The sequence below is a fragment of the Lontra canadensis genome, unplaced genomic scaffold, assembly GCF_010015895.1.
Source record: "Lontra canadensis isolate GAN:19392208 unplaced genomic scaffold, GSC_riverotter_1.0 scaffold194, whole genome shotgun sequence".
In the NCBI taxonomy this organism is placed as follows: Eukaryota; Metazoa; Chordata; class Mammalia; order Carnivora; family Mustelidae; genus Lontra; species Lontra canadensis.
The window spans coordinates 223112-245507 of NW_022631188.1; the positions used below are offsets into that span (position 1 = coordinate 223112).

Consider the following 22396-nt stretch of genomic DNA (forward strand, 5'->3'; position numbering starts at 1 on the left):
CTCTGTAGAGGAAGTAAGACCTCACCTTGAAATCCGGGGGCTCTCATGTCCACGTGGCTGTAGAGCTGGCACGCACCGGACACCGGACACCCGGCTTCCTCGGTGTTCTTAGATCTCCGGCAGCAGGGCCTGCAAAAATAGCCGGAGCCATCACAGGCGCCTACTTGGAAGAGAGCCCTGGCTTCCCCTGGTCCTTGCCTCCCTCCAGCTGTCACTCTCCATCCTGCCCTTTAAGGCCAAAAGGCTTGGAAGAAAGCCCTCCCTACCCCGTCTCTTGTCCGCTGCCATTCATCCTTACCACATTGTCGGCAGCAAAAGGCCAGCAAAGCCATTCCGACCCCTCCAGCCAATTAACTGTAAGTCCCCAACGTCCCCCACCCATTACCACTTCCCATTTTCCAGGGCCTCCTTTCAGCAGTCAGGCTTATGCTGCCCCCTACTTCTGGGAACTTGGTATCCCTGGCTGCTCGACCCTACTCTCTCATGCTTGCTTTCTTCTTGTTTCTTCCCAGTTCCCATTCAGAGTCTAGCTCAGTGAGTAGATCCACAGACTCTGAAGCCAAGTTACCTGGGCTCATAATTCTGGCTTTATTTACCACTGACTAGCTGGGTGACCTCGGTTAACTACATAACCTCTTTGTGCCTGACTTGCCCAGTCTTAACTGGGGGTAGTAATAGTAGGTAAGGATGTTGCAAGCAGTGAGGTTTTGTGTGTGTAAGGTTCTTAGAATATTGGCAGACCTACAGTAAGCTAGGGCTTCACTAAAATGGAAGGAAACCCTGAGATTCCTTTGATCCAGAGGGGACAAGGCTTAAGCCAGAAGTCAAAGCAGTTATTTCGCTGGACTGAGATGTCGGTAAGTCCCCTTTCTACTCAGTGGAATGCAAGTTTGGTAGAAGTTTATAAAGTGGAAAAATACCATGCTGGTACCTTCCTAAGTTTTTATTCCTCAATCTGTCCCTCTGCAGTTCAAAGGGTAGCAAGGAAGGGATAGAACTTAAGAAAATGAGAGGTCCCAAAGGCTGTTACAAATGAGAACTACTAGAAAATATTTTTCTCCTGATGAGCTGCCACAAGAGGTACAAGGCACTGCCATGAGGCATTGTTGGCGAAATAAGTGAACCTGAATCAAATTATGTTTCTAGATCCTAATAGTTGCATATAGGTGAGATTCAGAAGCAATTGTTAGCATTTTTCACACTGCTCAGCATATTAGAATTACTGGGGAGCATTAAAACATCCTGATCTTGGTTGCAACCAAGATCAACTAAATCAGAATGTTAAAGGATGGAACTCAGGTGGGCATAACCATAAAATTTTCCTAGGTGGGGCACCTGGGTGGCTCAGTCATTAAGGATCATGATCCCAGGGTCCAGGGATCCAGGCCCAGGTCGGGCTCCCTGCTCAGCGGGAAGCCTGCTTCTCTCTCTCCCACTCCCGCTGCTTGTGTTCCATCTCTCACTGTCTTTCTCTGTCAAGTAAATAAATTTTAAAAATAAAAATTTCCTAGGTAAGTGCAATAGGCAGGTACGTTTGAGAGTTAATGAGTTCAATGATACTTAAAAGAAGCAATAAATAAAATTCAGAATGTGGGGTATTCCACAGGACAGAAGAACCTGGATCCTCAACAGATAAAGAGCATTTTTTTGAAAAGGCAGCTGAGAAAACAGAATAAGATTAGATTAAAGGAGACCAAATAGATATACCTGCCAACACAATGTATCCATTATTCAGAATCTGATCAGAACAAAACAACTGTTAAAAAATACATTTGGGTCAACTGGGAAAACTAAAACATAATGACATTAAGGAGTTACTATCAATTTAGTTGTCATAATGATATTTTGGTTATGTGAAGGAAAAAAGTCCTCATTTGTTAGAAATTTATAATGAGGTACTTGCAGGTGTAATATCTGGTATAATATCTGGATTTGCTTTAAAATACTCAGAACTAGGGGCTCCTGGGTGACTTAGTTGAGCCTCGGACTCTTGATCTCAGCTCAGGTCTTAAGGTCTCAGTTTGGGCCTTGTGTTGGGCTCCACAGTGGGCATGGAGCCTACCTAAAAAGAATGAAATACTCAGAACTAGAGAAAACACACAAAGAAAAGTACCACAATAGCTGTTGTTGAAGTTGGGCGAGAGGCATAGGAGTTCACTGTAATATTCTCTTTACACTTTTACATATTTGACGTTTTCCATAGAAATATGCTTTTTAATTGTACAAAGTCCTACCTTCTTTCTTGAATATTGAATAATTCAGTCCAAAAGCCTTTAAGTGGTGCCAAAGGAAACTGTTACAACATGAACTGTATATAGTTCCAAAACTATACAGTATTTTACCTAATTCTGTATCCTCTGTGTGAGACTATAGGTGATTCAACAGAATTTCTTTTATATGTTCCATCAGGAAAAACAGGATGTTTCTTTGTCTACACCTGTTGTTTACAGAGCTGCGAGTAGGGTGAGGTGAGAGAAGCATTTAGGTCACAGAATTTAAGACAGTGGATGTGTCCTTTAATTTGGGCCCTCAGTGTCTCTCTCGCCTCATCCTAGTCCCCGCTCTGTCCATTAAGCATTTTTTAATTTATCTCTCTGCCCCTTCCGGTGGTGAGGAAGTGGCATTGCTAGGAGTCTCCCTCATGTCTTCACCCTCTATTTCTAACTTCCATTACCAGTCTCTTTCCTAGAAACTACGTTTAAGCAAGGGTGTTGTTTCCCTTGCGAGAGTCCCTGGTTCATCATTCAGTCCGCTGTGTTTATTTGATTTCACACCAGATACAAAGTGGAGTTTGGGAGAAACCACAAAAGAAAAGTGTGATGCTTGGCCTTACGACGCCTAGAAATGTATGAGGGGGAAAGCAAAAGGCAATACCTAAAAACACAGAAAGTCACACTACAAAATAAGAATGCGCAGAGAAGAGGTTGAATATGGCTTTAAAACCACTGTGGGGTCGCCCTTCAACATCCCTCCATTGGGGCGCTGGCCCTGGCGCAGTCCTCCTGTCACAAAATCGTCAGAAATTGAAAATGCATTTACAATACTGCACTGCATGGACATTCACTGCAAAAACAAATAACCCCTCCGCCGCCTCCCCAGCGTGTTGGTGTAAAGGCCTGTCCCTCCCAGAGGAACTTCTTGTAAACCCCGGATGTAGGGGTGGGCCAGGTTAGGGTGAATTGAAATTCAATTGGCCACCTGTGTGTGGGCGGGGCTAAACCACTCCTATAAAGGTTGGTATGCGAGGCTGTCGGATGCAGGAGGAGAGCCATCGGAGGCAGAAGCAGCAGAGCAGTGGGTGCTGTCAGAGCTCTTGTAAGAGCCGTAAGCGCAGTCACAGCTGCTGTAAGAGCTGTGGGAGCTGTCAGAGCTCTTGTCAGAGCCGTGAGAGCCCTTGTCAGGGTTCTCTCAAGCCGTGAGAGCCGCCAGCGGCCCCGCTGCCAGCAGCCTCGCCACCACAGAGGAGCGGCCCCGCCGTGAGCGGCCTTGCCGCGAGGGGCCTCGCGGAAGCGGTGTCATTCTGGGGAGCGGCCTCATCCGGAGTGGCCTAGTCTGGGGTGTGGCCTCGTCTGGAGCGGTGGCCTCCTCTGGGGAGCAGCCTGGTTAGAGTGGCGTCATGGGGAGCAGAGTCTGTGTCATCGGGGTTGTTGTCCTTGTCATTGTCGCTGTTGTCATCGCCTCTTCATCGTCAGGAGCAGCCTTATTCTGGGAGCGGCTTCCTCCAGAGTGGCCTCTTTTTGGGAGCAGCCTTGTCCGGGGAGCGGCCCTGTCTGGGGAGTGGCCCTGTCTGGGGAGCGACCTCATCAGCAGCGGCCTCATCCTCGGGGTGGCCTCGTCTGGAGTGGCCTCTTTTTGGGAGCGGCTCTGACCAGGAAGAGGCCTTGTCCAGAGTGGCCTTCTTGGGAGTGACCTTGTTGGGGTCATCGTTGTCGTCGTCTCTTCGTAAGAGATGGCCCCCACCAGTCAGTTTGATTTTTTGATGCTTGGCGTGAAATAAAGCTTTGTTTGATTTTCGCTTTATAGCAGTCTCGTTCCTTTTCCCAGGTGGTGTTCCCAGCCTGGAGGCTTGGGCTCAGCAGCCCGCCTTCCCGCTGGCAGGTGCACCCCTGACGCCCCTGGGGCAGCCGTGGCCACTGTGTGAGCACCGCCTTGCCGAGTGCTCCCTAACCAACCCGCAGCCCCTACGGTCTGGCCGGTTCCTGGGCTTCAGCCCAGCCCGTCCCTGGGCCTGGGCACGACCACCGGGTGGGCATTCCTGGGGCTCTGGGAGCTGATGAGGTACTCAGAGGGCAGCAGAAGGCCTGTGCAGACTGGGGTGCACAGTTGTCAATAAATGCATTGAGACCTTTGCTGTCAACTCATAAAACCGTGGAATACCGGGGGGGCCGCACAGTTCAAACCCATGTTGTTCAAGGATCAGCTGTTCTTTTAGTCGCATTGCATCTGCCCGTATGAGGGGGATGCTAGGAAACAGGCTGCAGTCATAATTGAGGTGTTGGTGTGCTCTTCGCAGCATAAATTTAGGCGACCATGGGCATATCCGATAAGCTACCCCTTTTGAAGCGCCCCATAAAATGTCGTTCAGAGCACTGTGTGTAAACGCATACTGTCAGGCAGTGTAAGTCTCATTGTGAGTGCCTTTGTTGTCGCTTGCTGAGGAAAGGTCACTAAATACTTGTAAAGGCAGGAAGTATGAAGTAATTTGGAGGGATGTTTAATGCCAGCTTGTCCTCAGAGTTCTATATAATTTGCTTGTTAGCAATTTCCTAGTCATAAGTATAGATTGTGACACTTTTCATAATGTGATATGCTTTCTGATGAGATACTGCAAAAAGTATATTTCATCTGTGTAATCTGCCAAACAGAATTACCCTAAATCTAATCACGAGGAGAGGAAATTATCAGATGAATTCAATGTTGGACATTTTACAAAACATCATCCTGGACCCTGAAAAACTGTGTCAAATAATTTTTAAAAAATGGAAGTGGGGGGCACCTGGGTGGCTCAGTGGGTTGAGCCTCTGCCTTCAGCTCAGGTCTTGATCTCAGGGTCCTGGGATGGAGCCCCGCATCTGGCTCTCTGCTCAAAAGGGAGCCTGCTCCTCTCCACCTGCCCCCCTTCTCTGCCTACTTGTGATCTCTCTCTCTGTCAAATAAATAAATAAAATCTTTTTTTAAAAGTAGAAGTGGGAGTGTAGGGAGAGAAACCATTCTACATTAAACAGAACAAAGAGTAATCACAATCAAGTGCAATGCATGAAACTTAATTGGATTTTTAATCCCATTTTAAGGACATTATGGGAACAATTGGGGAATTTTAACATATCCTACATATTAGACACCGCCACCTAACATTTAATAATAATATTAAAATTTTTAAGAGGAAAAATGGCATTGTGATTGCGAAGGAGAATGTCCTTCTTAGACATTGATTACTGAAGTATTTAGGAATGAAGCTTCATAATTTCTAATTTTCCTTCAATTAAGTAAGAACCACAATCCTGACAATCAGTGAATCTAGGTAAAGGATATACAGGTGTTTAACTTTTCTGTAGGTTTGGAAGCTTTTAAAATAAAAATTTGGGGGGAAATTTATGGAAAACAATTTTGAGAAATTTTGAGAAAGATAGTAAAATATTACCTATAAGAGCAATTTCATTTTAGCTGAGCTTTCAACATCTGGTGATTTTCTTGATGATTAGAATGTATTTCCATTTAAAAACTACTTATTTCCTTTGATTTGTTTATTATTTGTGAGAGAGCACATGCGCATGTACAAGCGGGGCTAGGGGCAGAGGGAGAGGGAGAGAGAGAATCCTCAAGCAGATTCCCCACTGAGCATGGAACCTAATACAGGGCTTGATCCCAGGATGCCAAGATCACAACCTGAGCCGAAATCAAGAGTTGGACGCTTAACCAACTCTTGGTTAACACGCCAACCCACGTGCCCACCAAATTACCATTTTTTATAAAAAGATTTTCAAAAACATTCTAGTGCTCTATCTGAATATTTGCTCATCTATACATAAAAGTAAGAAAATAATAGCTGCTCCCCTGAAAAAGGTATGGTAGGCATTTATTTTTGTTCCTAGCTGTAAATTTTTTGTACCACTGCTTCCTCTATTAAGTCAGGGGTCAACAAACTACTGTCTGCAGACCAAAATTGGCCCACTGCCTGTTTTTGTAGGGCATGAGCAAGAAATTATATTTTCATATTGTTGAGGAAAAATCAGATGAACAATAGAAATTTGTGACGTGAAAGTTGCAGAAATTCAAATATCAGTGTCTATAAATAGTTTTATTAGAACACATCCATGTTGATTTACATATTTTCTATGACTGTGTTTCCCCTGCAATGGTAGAACGCCAATTAGGCAAAATGTTATTCCTCAACTTATTTTCTTCCCATTAGAAGACCTGATTACAAAAAATGTATTTTTTTTTAAGATTTTATTTATTTATTAGACAGAGATCACAAGTAGGCAGAGAGGCAGGCAGAGAGAGAGAGAGAGGAGGAAGCAGGCTCCCTGCTGGGCAGAGAGCCGGACGCGGGGCTTGATCCCAGCACCCTGGGATCACGACCCGAGCGGAAGGCAGAGGGTTTAACCCACTGAGCCACCCAGGCGCCCCCCAAAAATGTATTATTTTTAACAAAATTAAGCTTTTATTAAATTTCTAATCAAATACTATAATTTCTTTCATTAAAAACTTAAAAAATGTTTATAACACTACCACTTTGGGAAGACAAAAAAGCAAAAACGGAGCAAAGTGATCAAAAGACATTCTTGCTCCCAGTAGGCACAGATGGGGTTTGCAGTTCACAAGTAGAAGTTATTTCCGCCATGGAGATGGTGGACAGGTTTCTTTCTAAGGGATCAGCAAAGGAGCGTGGGAAGCTGGAAAACTCCCCCAAGGGGCAATGATAAAGAGGGCCGAAGGGAGGAAGGAGGAGTGAAGGGTATCAAGGCGGTGGAAGGCGAATATCCAAGCAACACAAAAGACGTTTGGACGGTAGAGGGGTCACTGATGCAAATTCCTGGTTTGCGTGTCCCAAGGACTCAGGGCACAGACGCAGACCCTACGCACGGCGCAGTCTTGCCTCTCCAACCCGCGGTCCCAGACAAGCCGGCGTTCCCTCACCTAGCAACCCGCCGGAAGCGGAAGTCGCTCGTGCGCCCGGGTGGGCGGGAAGTGCAGGCCCGCGCTGTTTCTGTGGTAACTGCCCGGCGTTGGTCCTTAGATCGTCGGTGAGGGCGTGGCTCATGGCCCCGGTGTCCCGGTCCCGCTATTCCGAGGACACCGCGGGCTCTCGGAGGTGGCGACGCAGCTCGTCGGGGAGCCCGCCGTCCGCGCAGGCCAGACGCTCCCCGTGGGGAGGCCGGGCCCGCTCTCACTCCCGCGGCCGCGAGGGCCTCAGGCCTCCGTGGGGAGGCTCGGGCGTTGGCGCCTCTTGCCCGCTCGGCAGCTCTCGAGAGCAGGCCGCGGCGTCCCGCAACTGCGCATTCTCGTCCTCTTCCGTCTACTACGGCGGGTACCGCTACCGTCACCGCCACTATGCGGGCGACCGGCAGTGGGCGGAGGAGTACGAGAAGGAAAAGGAGGAGAGCTTTCGGCAGAGGAGGCTGAGAGAGAGAGAAAGGATTGGCGAGTTGGGCGCTCCCGAGGTGTGGGGGCTGTCCCCAAAGTCTCCTGAGCCGGACTCTGATGAACACACTCCCGTGGAGGGCGACGAGGTGAAGACTCAGGAGACCAGCGGCTCAGACTCCAGCTCCGGAGAAAAAAGGAAGAAGACCAGTCATTCAAAAAGCAAGAAAAAAAGGAAGAAAAAGTCCAAAAGGAAACATAGGAAGTATTCTGATCATAGTAACGGGAATTCAGACTCCGACACTGATTCTAGCTCTGATACTGATAGAAAGAGAGCCAAAAAGGCCAAGAAGAAGGAGAAGAAAAAGAAACACAGAGGGAAAAAAAACAAGAAAAAGAAGAGTAAGAAGACTAAAAAGGAATCCAGTGACTCAAGCTTTAAAGATTCAGAAGGGGAGTTGCCGGAAGGTATCTGGATTGAGCAGTCAAAGGCGGCGGATACCATGGATCTGATAGGTCCGGAAGCACCTATAGTACACACCTCCCAAGATGAGAAACCTTTGAACTACGGCCACGCTCTGCTCCCAGGTGAAGGTGCAGCCATGGCTGAGTATGTAAAAGCTGGAAAGCGAATCCCACGGAGAGGTGAAATTGGGCTGACAAGTGAGGAGATCGCTTCGTTTGAATGTTCAGGTTATGTTATGAGTGGTAGCAGGCATCGCAGAATGGAGGCTGTGCGGCTGCGTAAAGAGAACCAGATCTACAGTGCGGACGAGAAGAGAGCCCTTGCATCCTTTAACCAGGAAGAGAGACGGAAGAGAGAGAATAAGATTCTAGCCAGTTTCCGAGAGATGGTGTACAGAAAGACAAAAGGGAAAGATGACAAGTAAGGACTTTCTGTTGTTCAGCAGGACTTTTAACAACGGTTTTATATGACCAAAATAGTGTGAAAAGACTTCATGGTGCTACTGTATCTACTATGTTACGAAGTCCTTCAAGAAAAAGCTGCTGTTTGAGATCTCTTTAACTATTTTGTTATTTTTAACTTAATATGTGCACATGGCTGAACAAATATTCAAATACTACAGTTGGAGAGTTAATAAAAGGTCTTTAATCCTAGTCCCTGATTCTTCTCCCCAAAGAAATTTTTTTATGTCTTTTTGTTGTTGTTGTTCATAAGTTCTGTGCATATACAAGCGTGTTGAAGGATCAAGGTTGGAGCTATTAACCTGAAGGTTATTTTCCCTGTTGACCATGACTTCTGTCTCTCAAACGGCTTCATGGAGCCCTTCATTTGCCCCTAGGAGGACCAGAAGAACCCCAGAAAGAACAAAGGATTCAACTGAGTGTCTACTTCTGGTTGCAGTTAACAGACTGAGTTAACTAAAAATAAAGGAGATTTATTGGTTCATGTAACTGAAAAGTCCTGCATGCCTTTATGGGACTTTGACTTTTTTCTTTTCCATGGGTCATTTCCCTCCTTAGCCTGGTTTCCTTAAATAACAGAAGGGGTTGCCATAGGTCCTGAGTTTGGTTATATACTTCCTGGTCCACCTCTGAAGAGTGAAAGAACATTTCTGTCTTGGCATTCCAAACAAGAATCCTGACACTGACCCTAATGGGAATAGCTCAGGTCACATGCCCACTCTCAAAAAATGTACTGTTGCCACAGAGATAGGCCTGTTTCTGGAGCTGTGGTTACAGTCAATTTATAGGCTACATGGGGAAGAAGTGGATACCTGAATGAAAATCAGAGTAATGTTGGGAAGGTGTATAAGTAACCAACAAATGCCCACTATGGTTTTGAGTGATTTCTAAAAAAACAGTACATGTGCTGAAAGCCACAATTTTCTTGCAGCTTGCTTTTGACTATTAGAAAGGGAATACCTGGGGTGCCTGGGTGGCTCAGTGGGTTAAGCCTCTGCCTTGGGCTCGGGTCATAATCCCAGGGTCCTAGGATCGAGCCCCACATTGGGCTCTCTGATCAGTGGGGAGCCTGCTTTCCTCCTCTCTCTCTGCCTGCCTCTCTGCCTACTTGTGATCTCTGTCTGTCAAATAAATAAAACCTTTAAAAAGAAAGGGAATACCTGTTGAGGGGGACATAGGGTTTATCCATAAAAATAGATCTAAAAAAGAAAAGATGAAGGTCCATTGTGCTTGGGTCTTCCAAAGAGTAGATTAGGCGCCACCTTAGACTAAGAGGAGAAAGGGGAAAAAATGAGAAGGTATAAAGAATGAAGTCGGTGGAGTTCATGAAAAGATCAGATCAGGAGGGACCTCATGGACAACAAAGTTAGCATTGAGAGCCTGGCTGGCTCCAGCATTAGAGAAGATTTTAGAGTGAGCTCCACTCATGGTTTGTGATAAAGCTTTTAATGTCATCCAGTGACATCTGCCTGAATCCAAGACTTCATTTTATCACTAAGCAAACTATCTCATTTGAAAAGGGGACTCCCTTTTCAAGGCTCAAGACCCTACTAAGCCCCACAGAACCTAAGGTGAAGGAGTGGGGTTCTAGAATCTTGCAGGACAGTGTGATGTGGAAGGGCATCTTCATCCTAGTAGATGACTCGATTGGCACACTACCTTGAGCATTTCCCCAGACTGTTGGGGAGCACTGGTGAAAGCCAATGTTACCTTTTATTATTATTATGTATATTATGTATATTTCTTTCTTTAGAAATGAACATTTCACCCATGGACTTACATCTTGCTTTTTTCACTTAATCTTGGAGATGTTTTAATCAATGCATATAAATCTACCTTATTTTTTTAAAGATTTTATTTATTTATTTGACAGAAATCACAAGTAGGCAGAGAGGCAGGCAGAGAGAGAGGAGGAAGCAGGCTCCCCACCGAGCAGAGAGCCCGATGCGGGGCTTGATCCCAGAATCCCAGGATCATGACCTGAGCTGAAGGCAGAGGCTTTAACCCACTGAGCCACCCAGGCGCCCCTACCTTATTCTTTTTAATGACTTTATAATATTCTATTGAATGAAAGGACTATATTTTATTAGATGCTTAAGATGTTTCCTATATTTTATAATTACACAGTACTGAATTGAAAATCTTTGTGGATATGTGAGAATATTATCTGTGGCATTCTTACCTAGAAATAGAATTATCGGATCAAAAAGAATTCTTTGGATCATCTAAAAATGGCCTCCTAGAAGTGGAGTTCTTGGATTAAAAGGAAAATATTTATTGGTTTTTTTTTATATGCTAGGCACTATGGCAGGTACTGGGTATAAGCCAGAGAGCAAGCAAACACAAGCAAACACTTACTCTTCTTTGATCCTTGCAATCACAACAGAAGTGTACATTCTACTAGAGGAAACAGACCTTTAAAAATACCAGACAAATATGTATTAATTGCAGCATGCTATGAAGAAAATAAGGGACTAGAGACAATAATAGGGGGATGTTTTTGATAAGGTGGTCAGGAAAAGTCTAAGAATGTCACATGTTCTATGTGCTTTTACAGTTTAGTAGATTTTGCAACATTGCTTTGTAAATAAGATGTACCAGTTTACACACCTAGATAACCAACAATATGGTACTCCTAAACCTTTTGATCTTCGCCAATCTAATAGGTGAAAAAAGGCATTTCCTTTTTTCTTTAAGAGAGAGCATGAGTGGGTCTGAGGAGGGGTAGAGGGATAGGGAGAGACAGTCTTAAGCAGACTCCCCGCTGGGTGAAGGGCCAAACTTGGGGCTCAAATTTAAGACCCTGAGATCATGACCTGAACTGAAATCAAGAGTCAGGTGCTAGGGGCACCAGGGTGGCTCAGTCGTTAGACATCTGCCTTTGGTTCAGATCATGGATGACTCAGTTGTTACACATCTGCCTTTGTCTTATGTCATGATCCTGGGGTCCTGGGATGGAGCCCTACATTGGGCTCCCTGCTCAGCGGGAAGCCTGCTTCTTCCTCTCTCACTCCCTCTGCTAGTGTTCCCTCTCTCACCGTGTCTTTCTCTGTCAAGATAAATAAATAAAATCTTTTTTTTTTTAAGTCAGATGCTTAACCAACTGAGCCACCCAGGCACCCCTAGGGTTTTTCTTTATTAGTTTATTCATATGATGGTTTAAAGCTATAGATTTTTCTATGCTTTTCTATGGGTTAGGTTTATTGGACTCATTTGTAGGTTTTTTATTGTTTAGAACAATCATTGGTCACATAATTTTCTATTTAAAATTCAGAATAATGAATAATATCTCGCTGAATGTGCAGAAGCAGAGAGAAAAGCAGAAAGCATCATAACAAAAAGGTAAGAACTGCTATCTTATGCTATAACATGGTAGCATGACTTGTAATGCAATAGTGCCTCAGCAGATCCTATAGAAAAGGAAGCTTTTATTTTGAATATCTTAAGAATGGACCTGATGAAAACATACAAACCACCATTTTGTTTATAAAAATGATAATCCTGGAAAATGAAAGTCCCAAATTTGAAAATCGATTTATAAAATTAGCGACATGTAGTCTGTCCTATAAGATATCATTTTTATTCATTCTCAGCAACCTCTACCCCTTCCAAAAGATACAGACTACTTAAATTAAAAATGCAGACCTTGAATTTTTTTTTAAACTCTAGTAAACCACATTTTTATTTTCACGGGTTATTTAATACAATGCCAATAATCTAAGCCTTGATACTAGGAGTGATGTTTAAGAAGCCAGCCATGATAGAGAGTTTGAAAGGGGCAGTAAATTAAGATATATTTATTTCCTTTTTAAATTTTATTTATCCTTCACATAATTTTTTAAAAATATATAAGCCCTTCTTTAGAAAGAAAAAAATCAGACATATGAGTTTTCTGTGCAAGAAAAAAATGTTAACTTCTAATTAGTAAAGTATTTGCGTTGACTACATTTGTTTGCCTAAGGAAGTTCTAAGGTCAATTTATTTAATTGCTACTTCTGAAAGATACTTCCAAGCTTCTGGCAGCCAAGGAGAAAGGTTAACTCTGCTTGTCCTAATGAAACGTGTTTTTTTCTTTTGTTGTGATAATTTCAATGCTGAAAACACTGAATAAATTACCTGTCATAAAACAATTCATATATTTAATGATTTTTCAAAACTCTCAACTAATTAAACATTAGTTTGCTTAGATTTTTTTAAAGGATTTATTTTACTTAAAGACCATAAAAAACACTTTTTGGTAGAATGAACAAGAGGGGATATTTCTCTTTTCTTCTGTAGAATTATTTTGGTAAAGTGATATCTTGACACTTTTTTCCCCCTAAAAACTACATTCACTGTAAAGTATGGCTGATTATACTTTTTTTTTTTAAAAGATTTTATTTATTTATTTGACACAGAGATATCACAAGTAGGCAGAGAGGCAGGCAGAAAGAGAGAGAGAGAGAGGAGGAGGAAGCCGGCTTCCTGCAGAACAGAGAGCCCGATGCGAGGCTTGATCCCAGGACCCCGGGATCATGACCTGAGCCGAAGGCAGAGGCTTAACCCACTGAGCCACCCAGGCTCCCCTGATTATACTTTTATAGTAATATACTTAATTTTCATTACCTTAAATCTTTCGATCCAAACATAGTTTCATTGTTCAATTTAATATTCAATTCTTGATACTATGAAGAAATTTTTAAAAAGCAATAAATTGACAGTGTTGTCATTGTGTTTAACGACTTTTTAAATTGGGGAGAAATGGAAAAGTATGTGTCTGTATTTAATCTGTGAATGAGCAAAGTAGAAATGCCAGTTCTTCGCGGTAACACGAAACCGAACTGGCCCGTTTTCACTCTAATAAAATAAACTTCGCGGTGGAGAACCGCCTGCGCACGCACCTGCGCCGGAAGCAGGACACCATCGAGCCGTGGTCCTCCCGCATGCCTAGAGCGGAGGCGACGGTGAGCGGGGGAGCGGGCCTTGGTGCAGGGTGAGGACCGCGGACCTTGCCGGATCCCCACCGGCTGCCCCTGCGGGTGGGTGCTGGGTGTGTGGTGACTGCGCTGCGACTGGGAAAGTCTTGCAGCCCCGGGCTGGGAAGCAGCTTGTTCCCTGGGTGCAGAGGAGCCTTCTGCGACAGAGTGCCCGCAGGCCGGGGAGGGGGGCGGGAGGCGGGGGCCTGGGGCGTCTTGAAGCTGCGGATCGGCTTCCGAGGCACAACTTAAGCAGCACTTGTTTCGTCCATTGAACGCAGTTTTAAACACGTGTTGAAGGTAAACCTTAGAGGTAGTGCTTGAGCAGAAACCTGAAGGACGTGAAAAGACCTGTGTGGCCTTTGGGGGCACGCGCTTTCAGGCCGAGGGGAGCAGCATGTGCAAAGGCCTCCAAGCTTGCTTGGCTTTCTCGAGGGGTGTGCTGCACGGAGACCGGGAATGTAGACCCGACGCAGTGAGCGGGGCAGGGTGTGGAGAGGAGGGTATAGAGAGGTTGTGCGTAGAAGTGGGCGTTGTGTTGTGTAAGTCATTTGGTCGTTTCTCGGTGTGAAGAATTTTTGGAGGATTTTAAGCAGAGGGAAAACATGTTCTGACTTAGGCTTTAAGGCATCTATAGCTGGGAACTCACGATAAGGTTAGACCCTAGGGCCGCAAGAACGGAATCAGTGAAACTATTACCGGTACTTCAGTAGGAGATGAGGATGCCTTGAACTTGTATTACTGTAGACGTGGTTAGTCGCTGTCAGATTAATGGTCTACCTGGAAGGTGGAGCCAGCAGGCGTTGCTGTTGGATCAGATGTGGATTATGAGAGAGAGAGAGAGAGAGAGAGAGAGAGAGAGAGGAGGCAAAGTTAATTCCAAGGGTTTAAGAGCTCTTGGAGGAAAGATATGAGGTTGAGCTTTGGGTTCTTGTGTAAGTTATTAAACGCTCCATGTCTCAGTATCCCCTGTGCAATGACGTTGGCACCTGTGTCTTTTTTTTTTTTTTTTTAAGATTTTATTTATTTGTCAGAGAGAGCGTGTGGGCGCGCACTAGCACACAAGCAGGCAAAGGCAGAGAGAGAAGCAGGCTCCCTGCCCAGCAAGGAGCCAGATGCGGGCGGGACTCGATCCCAGGACCCTGGAATCGTGACCTGAGCCGAAGGCAGCGGCTCAACCTACTGAGCCACCCAGGCGTCCCGACAGCTGTGTCTTGATACAGTTGTGTGAAGATTAAATGCATTAATACTCAAAGTACATAAAACAGTTGTGTTGCCTTATTGTTTTATTATGCTGAGACATGAAGGGTATATGGGCACTAATGAGAAAAAAAGTTGGGGACTTGAAGAGTGATGTGGAAGGACCCAGGAAGAGGAGAGAGTATCGTGAATTTGAGGAACTGAAAGTTCATCAGATCATAAAATTTTAAGCCATATTAGATGTCTTTCACTTGCTACTAAGAGTAGTGATAAATTACGTAATGCAGTAAATGCACAGCAGAGATACAGTCCTTTCTCCTCTTTAGAAATATCACTGTTTGCAGTGTGGGAAATAGATTGGTGAGTCAGAAAGATCAGTCACAGTAGTCTGGATCGGAGGAGATGGTGGCAAGGGGGATCAAGAGGAGAGAATAGATTTGAGAGCTATTTAGGCAGAATCAATAGATCTTGAATGATCTAATGCATAAGATATGAAAGTAGGCTGGGAGGGTCATTTATTATACTATTTATTATATATTGTGTTTGGTGTGTTTAATCCTGTCATAGAAATGACCACCACTAAGTTAGCAACCTGTGTTATATATCTGTATTCGAGTTCTCCAGAGAAGTAGAACCAATAGGAAATACATAGACATAGACACATAGAGACAGATTAATTATAAGGAATTGGCTTATGAAATTACAGAGACTGGCAAATCCCCAAGATCTGTAGGGTGAGTCAGTGAGCTGGTGACCCAGGAGAGCCGATGGTTTAGTTCCGTTCTGAGTCCAAAGGCCTGAGAACCGGGGGATCCAGTGGCACAGTTATTGTAGGAAGTAGGAAGGCCAGCAGGCTTGAGATCCAGGAAGAGCCAATGTTTCCATTTGAGTCTGGAGGCCAGAAAAAAGCCAGTGGCCTGTGTGAAGGCGGTCAAGCAGGGAGAATTCTCTTACTTGGGGAAGAGTCAGCCTTTTTGTTCTATTGTGACCTTCGACTGATTAGACGAAGCCCACCTACATTTTAGAGGGCATCTGTTTTACTCAGTCCACTGATATAAATGTTCTTCTCATCCCCAAACACCCTCACAGAAACCCTCAGAATAGTGTTTGATCAACTATCTAGGCACCCCATGATCCATTCAAGTTTTCACATAAAATTAACTGTTGCAATACCAAACTTTTATTTCTGGCTAATGATCATCACTTCCTTTGACTTTTTTATTTCTATTAAGAACAGTAAAATTTAACACTTTAAATTTTAAGTCCATTTTTTGATGAAATATATATATATAATTTGAAAGTTACCATGTCCAGGACGGTGTAACAGTAAGCTGTATTTGGAGCCCAACCAGGTTTTATAGTGTTTTTAAAACCCAAGAGCCAATTCTAATGATTCATTTAGGTGTCTGTTTAATCTAGAACAATACCATTTTTTATTTTTGTGAAATCAACTTTTGTACGTGAGCTGCATTCAGGATTTATCTGAAAGTCTCCTTGTTATTAGATTCATGTGAAACATTCATTAAAAATGCATCAGCGAGAAGGCACAGGTCGGTTGTCTGGCTGTTGGTGTTGCTGGGATTGAGCATTTGATTAAGTTGGTGGCTGCCAGATGTCTCCATTGTTTCTTTCGTCATTAATAAGCAATCATGTGGTGATTCTTTGAAACTGTGAGAATGTGCTTTTCCCCCACTCCTTTGCCCAGTGACTTCACCCATTTGTGGTCCTTTTTCTTTTTCTTTTTTTTTTTTAAAGATTATATTTATTTATTTGTTTGTCAGAGGGAGAGAGAGACAGCACAAGCAGGCAGAGCGGCCGGCAGAGGGAGAAGCAGGCTCCCCGCTGAGTGGGGAGCGGGATGTGGGACTCGATCCCAGGACTCTGGGATCATGACCTGAGCCGAAGACAGCGGCTTAACTGACTGAGCAACCCAAGCGTCCCCCTGTTTGTGGTCCTTGATTCAATTCGTTATTTTGTCAAGCTGCAAAATCATGAATTTTCAGATTTGTTATTCCTGCTCTGTCAGCTGGCAATCTTGTATAGAACAGAGTTTTCTCATTTTGTATGTATATTCCATTTCTGGAAGGGTTGTTTCCGAGAGAAAGGGATTAATACTAATCATTGGAATTGTGTGAGTACAGCAAAGGTGTATTACTGTTGTAGTTACTGTTATCACTGCTGCTCCTGTGATTCTTTTCTTTTTTTTAAGATTTATTTATTTATTTATTTATTTGAGGTGGGGTGCACAATAGGGGTGGGGGCAGAGGGCGAAGGAGAGGCCTACCCCACTGAGCAGGGATCCTGATGCGGGGCTTGATCCCAGCACCCTGGATCATGACCTGAGCCGAGGGCAGATGCTGCACCAATTGAGCCACCTGTTTCTGTGATTCTTGTTTGTTTGCTTGTTTGTTTGTTTTTAAGATTTTATTTATTTATTTGCCAGAGAGAGACACAGCGAGAGAGGGAATACAAGTAGGGGGAGCAGGAGTGGGAGAGGGAGAAGCAGGCTTCCTGCCAAGCAGCAAGCCTGATGCCGGGTTCTGTCCCAGGACTCCTGGTGCATGACCTGAGCTGAAGGCAGACGCTTAATAGTGAGACACCCAGGCACCCCTGTGATTCTTGTTTTCACATTGGCAGGAGGAGACAGTGAAAAGGAAGCCCTCTGGGGCAGAGCGGAAGCAGGCTGATGCTGGGGATGGCAATGGCACTGGTGAATGCGCACTCCCCAGCTCCTCTGAATCTGAAGAAGGAGGGGCCGCGGACAGGGAAGGAGGATCGCTGCTCTACTTGGGGACAGGGGTTCAGGCTACCACGAAAGAGCTCAGGCCTCGGACAAGAGCCGCTATGCAAACAGTTCAGGCAGTTGCGGTACGAAGAGACCACAGGGCCCCGCGAGGCGCTGAGCCGGCTGCGGGAGCTCTGCCGACGCTGGCTGCGGCCCGAGACGCACAGCAAGGAGCAGATCGTGGAGCTGCTGGTGCTGGAGCAGTTCCTGACCATCCTGCCCGAGGAGCTGCAGGCCCGGGTGCGGGAGCGCCGCCCGGAGAGCGGGGACGAGGTGGTGGTCGTGCTGGAGCACCTGCAGCCAGAGCTTGGGAAGGCAGGACAGCGAGTGGTAAGGAGCGAATGGGCTCTTTTGCAGAGAGGCAGGACCTGAGACCTTGGGCCAGAGCAGGGGGCATGAGTTCAGCAGCAGGAGAACTGCTGAGCTGTGGTTCCATTTCTTCCCAGTCTGGCGGCTCATAGCGTAGGTCAGCCTCTCCCGCTGTCTGCTGCGAGGAACTGAACGTGCTGATCCCCCCTCGGGTTCCTCTTCACTCTTTTCTCACAGGGAAGTGTTTCTGAAAGTTTCCTCCTAAGCCCTCAGGTCCCTAACTGTCCCTACATAACTGTCCCTAGGACCCAGACCAGGCAAAGAAGCAGAAGGTGCTTGCAGAGGAGGCGGCCCCTGTGGCAGCGGTGCGGGAGCCGCAGGTCCAGGCTGAGCGGGACGTTCCGGGGCCTGAAGAAGAGAAGGGTAAGGAACAGCGGCGTCCTCCCACATGTGACGGGCGCGCTTCGGTGTCCCCTGCGGAGGCCCGGCTTTTGTGTTTGTCTTGAGTTGGGTTTATTAAGGCCTAATCTACACTCGGCAGAATTCACTCTGTGAGTGTCCTGGTCAGTGAGTTTTCACAAACATGACAAAACTCAGTTGTCTAATCACCACAGTCCAGATCTGGAAGATTCCCATCAGCCCAAACGCTTCCCCCCGTCCTTTCCTTGGGATTTCTGTTCAGCTGAAACCAAAAGCTTCTCCCATACAGTCCTTCATCTCCTCCTCCTCCCTTTTACAACAGGGGTGACTAGACAAGGATTGCTAGTGTCTCACCCAAGGCAGAGAACCCCAGCCAAGTGCACCAGTCCTCATTTTTTCTTGTCTCCTTCAAGTTACTGTAGTATTATTACTGTCTTTTGTTTCTAAATGTCACCTAGATTCGTTTCTTCCTGTATGGTATTTTCATTGTCGCTTAAATCCCTCTTTCTTGTTTCTGTCCCTTACATTTTTTTTTTTTTAAGATTTTTATATATTTGAGAGAAAGCACCAGAGCATGAGGGGGGTGAGGATCAGGGGAAGCAGGTCCCCGCTGAGCAGGGAGCCCGACAAGGGGCTCGATTCCAGAACCTGAGATCATGACCTGAGCAGAAGGCAGACACTTAACTGACTGAGCCCCCCCAGGCGCCCCATGATGAGCATATATTTTAAGTATGACAAGGAAATGTGGTCATAGGAGATCCTTGACACTGTCCCTTGCCCTCTGGGTCTGTTGAAAATGCTGTTTTACACTCAAAGTTCGAGTCATTTTCGGGTTTCAGAGCCGCCCCCTTTTTTTAGTTGTTTGTGTCTTTAGGTCATCACTGGAGAAGGCTCTCTCTTCCTTTAAGCCCTCCCACCCCTGTGGGCGGCTGCAGGAAGATGTGCACAAGGTGCCCCGCATGGGACTCACGGTCTCTGGCCTCTCCTGGCGAGTCCCCCACTGTTCGCTTTGGCTCTCATGTGCTCTCCCTTTACGGTTGGTCTGCTGCCTTCACGGGGCTCACACTCTTGAACTCTCACTAGCTTGTCATGGGTGCTGCTGAGGACCTCCTCTCACTCCAGCTTTGCGTCCTCATTCAGGCTCCTGGCCTTGGAAGGCCTTCTACTCCCCCACCTGTGCCTGTGTGTCTGAGCTTTGGCTTTATTCGTCAGACGTTGCTTGTGGCCTTCCACGTACCAGACGTGTGAGCCATTACAGCATCGAGATTCCCGGTGTCTGTTGAGCCCCACAGGAAGGCAGCTGCTGCTGTCCGAAGAGATCAGGAAAGTCCAAGACATCTTTGTGAACTTATGTTAATCTCAAGGTTTTGTGGTCCAGTGATTTTGATCTATCAGTGAGGACGCCGAGCCCAGAGGGTTCAGATGACACAGCTAATCAGTGATGAAATGGGCTCTGTGTCTGCATTTCTTCATTTCCAAAACCTACTTACTGGCCCTGGGCCTTCAGATGACCTCCGGTTGACAAACCATTTTCTTTCTTTCTTTCTTTTTTTTTTTTTTTTAAATCGTTTTGCCCCAAAACCGTTTTGCCCCAAAACAGTTTTCAAGAATGTACAGCCATTGGGGCATCTGGTTGGCTCAGTGGGTTAAGCCTCTGCCTTCGGCTCAGGTCATAATCTCAGGGTCCTGGGATCGAGTCCCGCATCGTGCTCTCTGCTCGGCAGAGAGCCTGCTTCCTCCACCGCCCCCCCCGCCCCTGCCTGCCTCTCTGCCTACTGGTGATCTCTCTGTCAAGTAAATAATAAATAAAATCTTTAAAAAAAAAAAAAAAAGAATGTACAGCCATGCCCTTTGAGACTGTGCTTGCTTGCTTGCTAACTTTGTGTGCTGTGTGTATGTCATATGATCAAGTTCAAACCGTTTAAGATAAGCCACCTCCTCATACGGTCGCCATCCTCTCCCGAGCAACCACTGCTCACAGTTTCTTGTGGGCCACTGCGTATCTGTTCTGTGCTTCCACAGCATTTCCACTTGGCACACACGGCTTGATTTAAATTTATTCCTCCTAAATGCAGATTCCCTTCCCTAAGCATCAAAAAACAAGTAATTGGTGGTATATATTTCATGTTTCAGGTGAGGGGACAAAGACTGAGAATGGGAAGATGGCTGTACAGACAGACTCTCATGGAGGAGCGGAATCATCTGGGAAAGTGTCTGAACCTGTAGAACCTGGTCCTAAGGACCCTAACTTGGAACAGCAGCAGGTCAGGCCCACGGAGAAGACTGAGTGTAAATGCTCAGAATGCGGGGAGGGCTTCACCCAGAGCTCAGACCTGATTAGACACGAAGGGACGCACGCAGAAGGAAAGCTCTGTGGCTCTGAGGCTTGTCAGAGTCCCAGGCCTGTGGTACATCAGAAAGTCTGCTCAAGAGAGAAGGGTCATCAGTGTCACGAGTGTGGGAAAGCCTTTCAGAGAAGCTCACACCTTGTCAGACACCAGAAAATCCATCTTGGTGAGAAGCCTTATCAGTGCAAAGAGTGTGGAAAGGTCTTTAGCCAGAATGCAGGCCTTTTGGAACACCTCAGGATCCATACTGGAGAGAAACCTTACCTGTGCATCCATTGTGGGAAGAACTTCAGGCGCAGCTCCCACCTCAACCGACACCAGAGAATTCACAGCCAGGAGGAGCCCTGTGAGTGCAAGGAGTGTGGGAAGACCTTCAGTCAGGCCCTTTTCCTCACGCACCACCAGAGAATCCACAGCCACTCCAGAAGCCATCGCTGTAACGAGTGCGGGAAAGCCTTCGGTTTGACCTCAGACCTCATCCGCCATCACAGGATTCACACCGGAGAAAAGCCTTTTAAGTGTGCCATATGCCAGAAAGCCTTCCGACTGAACTCCCACCTGGCCCAACACGTGAGAATCCACAATGAAGAAAAACCCTATGAGTGTAGTGAGTGTGGGGAAGCCTTCAGGCAGAGGTCGGGGCTTTTTCAGCATCAGAGATATCACCACAAACACAGTCCACCTTGATGGGGCATCCTCTCTGCAGGAACATCAGGGACAGTACGTTGACAAGCAAGCAGCACTTTAGGAAGAGTCACTCCAGCCGGTTCGAGCCTCCGAGAACTCCAGGGGCCAAGCAGGAGGCTCTGCCCCTTCACGTGTGCTCAGCTGCAGAGCACAATTATTTGACCCTTGTTGGGACTATGGGAACAAGCAGAACAGCATTCTTCACTGTGGGACTTCTCTGAGCCTTTAACTTGGTAAATGTATGATTGCAGACCTCCAAGTAGTAGAGACCCTCATGATGGGTGAGGACTTTGAAGTCAGCAGTGAGTCAGCCACGAACCTATGGATTTATAGGCTTGAACGGAGCAAGAACAGGTCGATACGTTTGCATCTGCTACAGCAACAGTTATAAAGTAAAACTAAAGATGTTTGGAAATATCCCACTCTCAAAGGGATCTTAAAGTGCAGGTTAAGGTTGGCATTTTCCCCCACTGGCTTTACTAACCACCCCTGCGGGTATCCCCCCACCTTCCCAGTCAGCAGAAGCATTTTAGAAAGCAAAGAAAATTTAATTCGACCACTTCCCACCCCATTCTTGTCACAATACTTCACTGATTCAAGTTAGAAATCAAGATTTTATTTAAAGTGTGGAAGAGATTTCATAAGTTATTTGAACGAATAGTGCTGAGTTAAATCAAGCAGCAGCTGTCTCGCTCGGTAACTCCAGTGCCAGGTTAGTGGCTCCTGCACAGACTGTTTAGTAAGTGGGGAAAGAGATTAGACTTTTTTCCATTAAGGCTGATAATGCAATTTTATTTTTTATTTATTTTTTAAAGATTTTATTTATTTATTTGAGAGAGATTGAGAGCATGAGTTGGGGGGAGGGCAAAGGGAAAGGGAGAGAGCAGATTCTCTGTTGAGCACAGAGCCCAACACTGGGCTTGATCCTAGGACCCTGCGATCATGACCTGAACCAAAATCAAGAGTCAGATGCTTAACCGACTGTGCCACCCAGATGCCCCTGATAATATGATTTTTAGTTGCTTGTTCTGGAATTCTTTGGAAGTCAAATAATAAAGTCAGCTAGGAGGAGATCATGATTTTTATACTGTGAATACCAAAGTGTCATGGTAATGATGAAGAACATTGAGCTTAGGGGAAGTCCGCCCTTGAACCGTCATTGCTTGCTGATTGCCAGTAGC

At 45.8% G+C, this 22396-nt stretch overlaps 2 protein-coding genes across 4 annotated transcripts; both read left to right on the forward strand.

The window, feature by feature from the left end:
• Window positions 1-115: 115 nt before the first annotated feature.
• On the forward strand, window positions 116-21722 carry ZSCAN26 (zinc finger and SCAN domain containing 26). 3 transcript variants are annotated; one of them, XM_032847815.1, is made up of 4 exons: window positions 116-857; window positions 17304-17781; window positions 18066-18183; window positions 20314-21722. In XM_032847815.1, exons 2-4 carry the CDS (start codon window positions 17353-17355, stop codon window positions 21213-21215), a joined length of 1449 nt encoding a protein of 482 aa, XP_032703706.1. In that variant the 5' UTR covers window positions 116-857; window positions 17304-17352; the 3' UTR covers window positions 21216-21722. The 3 variants fall into 3 exon arrangements, with proteins under 3 accessions (XP_032703706.1, XP_032703708.1, XP_032703707.1); XM_032847817.1 differs by having other exon boundaries at window positions 116-356; XM_032847816.1 differs by lacking the exon at window positions 116-857 and having other exon boundaries at window positions 17135-17781.
• Window positions 7255-8739, forward strand: NKAPL (NFKB activating protein like). The gene has a single exon (XM_032847821.1). The coding sequence runs from the start codon at window positions 7263-7265 to the stop codon at window positions 8472-8474; it is 1212 nt and encodes a 403-aa protein (XP_032703712.1). The 5' UTR covers window positions 7255-7262; the 3' UTR covers window positions 8475-8739.
• Window positions 21723-22396: the final 674 nt, after the last annotated feature.

What these genes read in the sequence shown, in the direction of transcription:
- NKAPL (XM_032847821.1), top strand. Translation starts at nt 7,263, where the DNA reads ATGGCCCCGGTGTCCCGGTCCCGCTATTCCGAGGACACCGCGGGCTCT.
- ZSCAN26 (XM_032847815.1), top strand. Translation starts at nt 17,353, where the DNA reads ATGCTGGGGATGGCAATGGCACTGGTGAATGCGCACTCCCCAGCTCCT. An exon ending in GGAAGGCAGGACAGCGAGTG is followed by an intron (nt 17,782 to 18,065) that starts GTAAGGAGCGAA and finishes AACTGTCCCTAG; the next exon opens with GACCCAGACCAGGCAAAGAA. An exon ending in GGGGCCTGAAGAAGAGAAGG is followed by an intron (nt 18,184 to 20,313) that starts GTAAGGAACAGC and finishes TTCATGTTTCAG; the next exon opens with GTGAGGGGACAAAGACTGAG.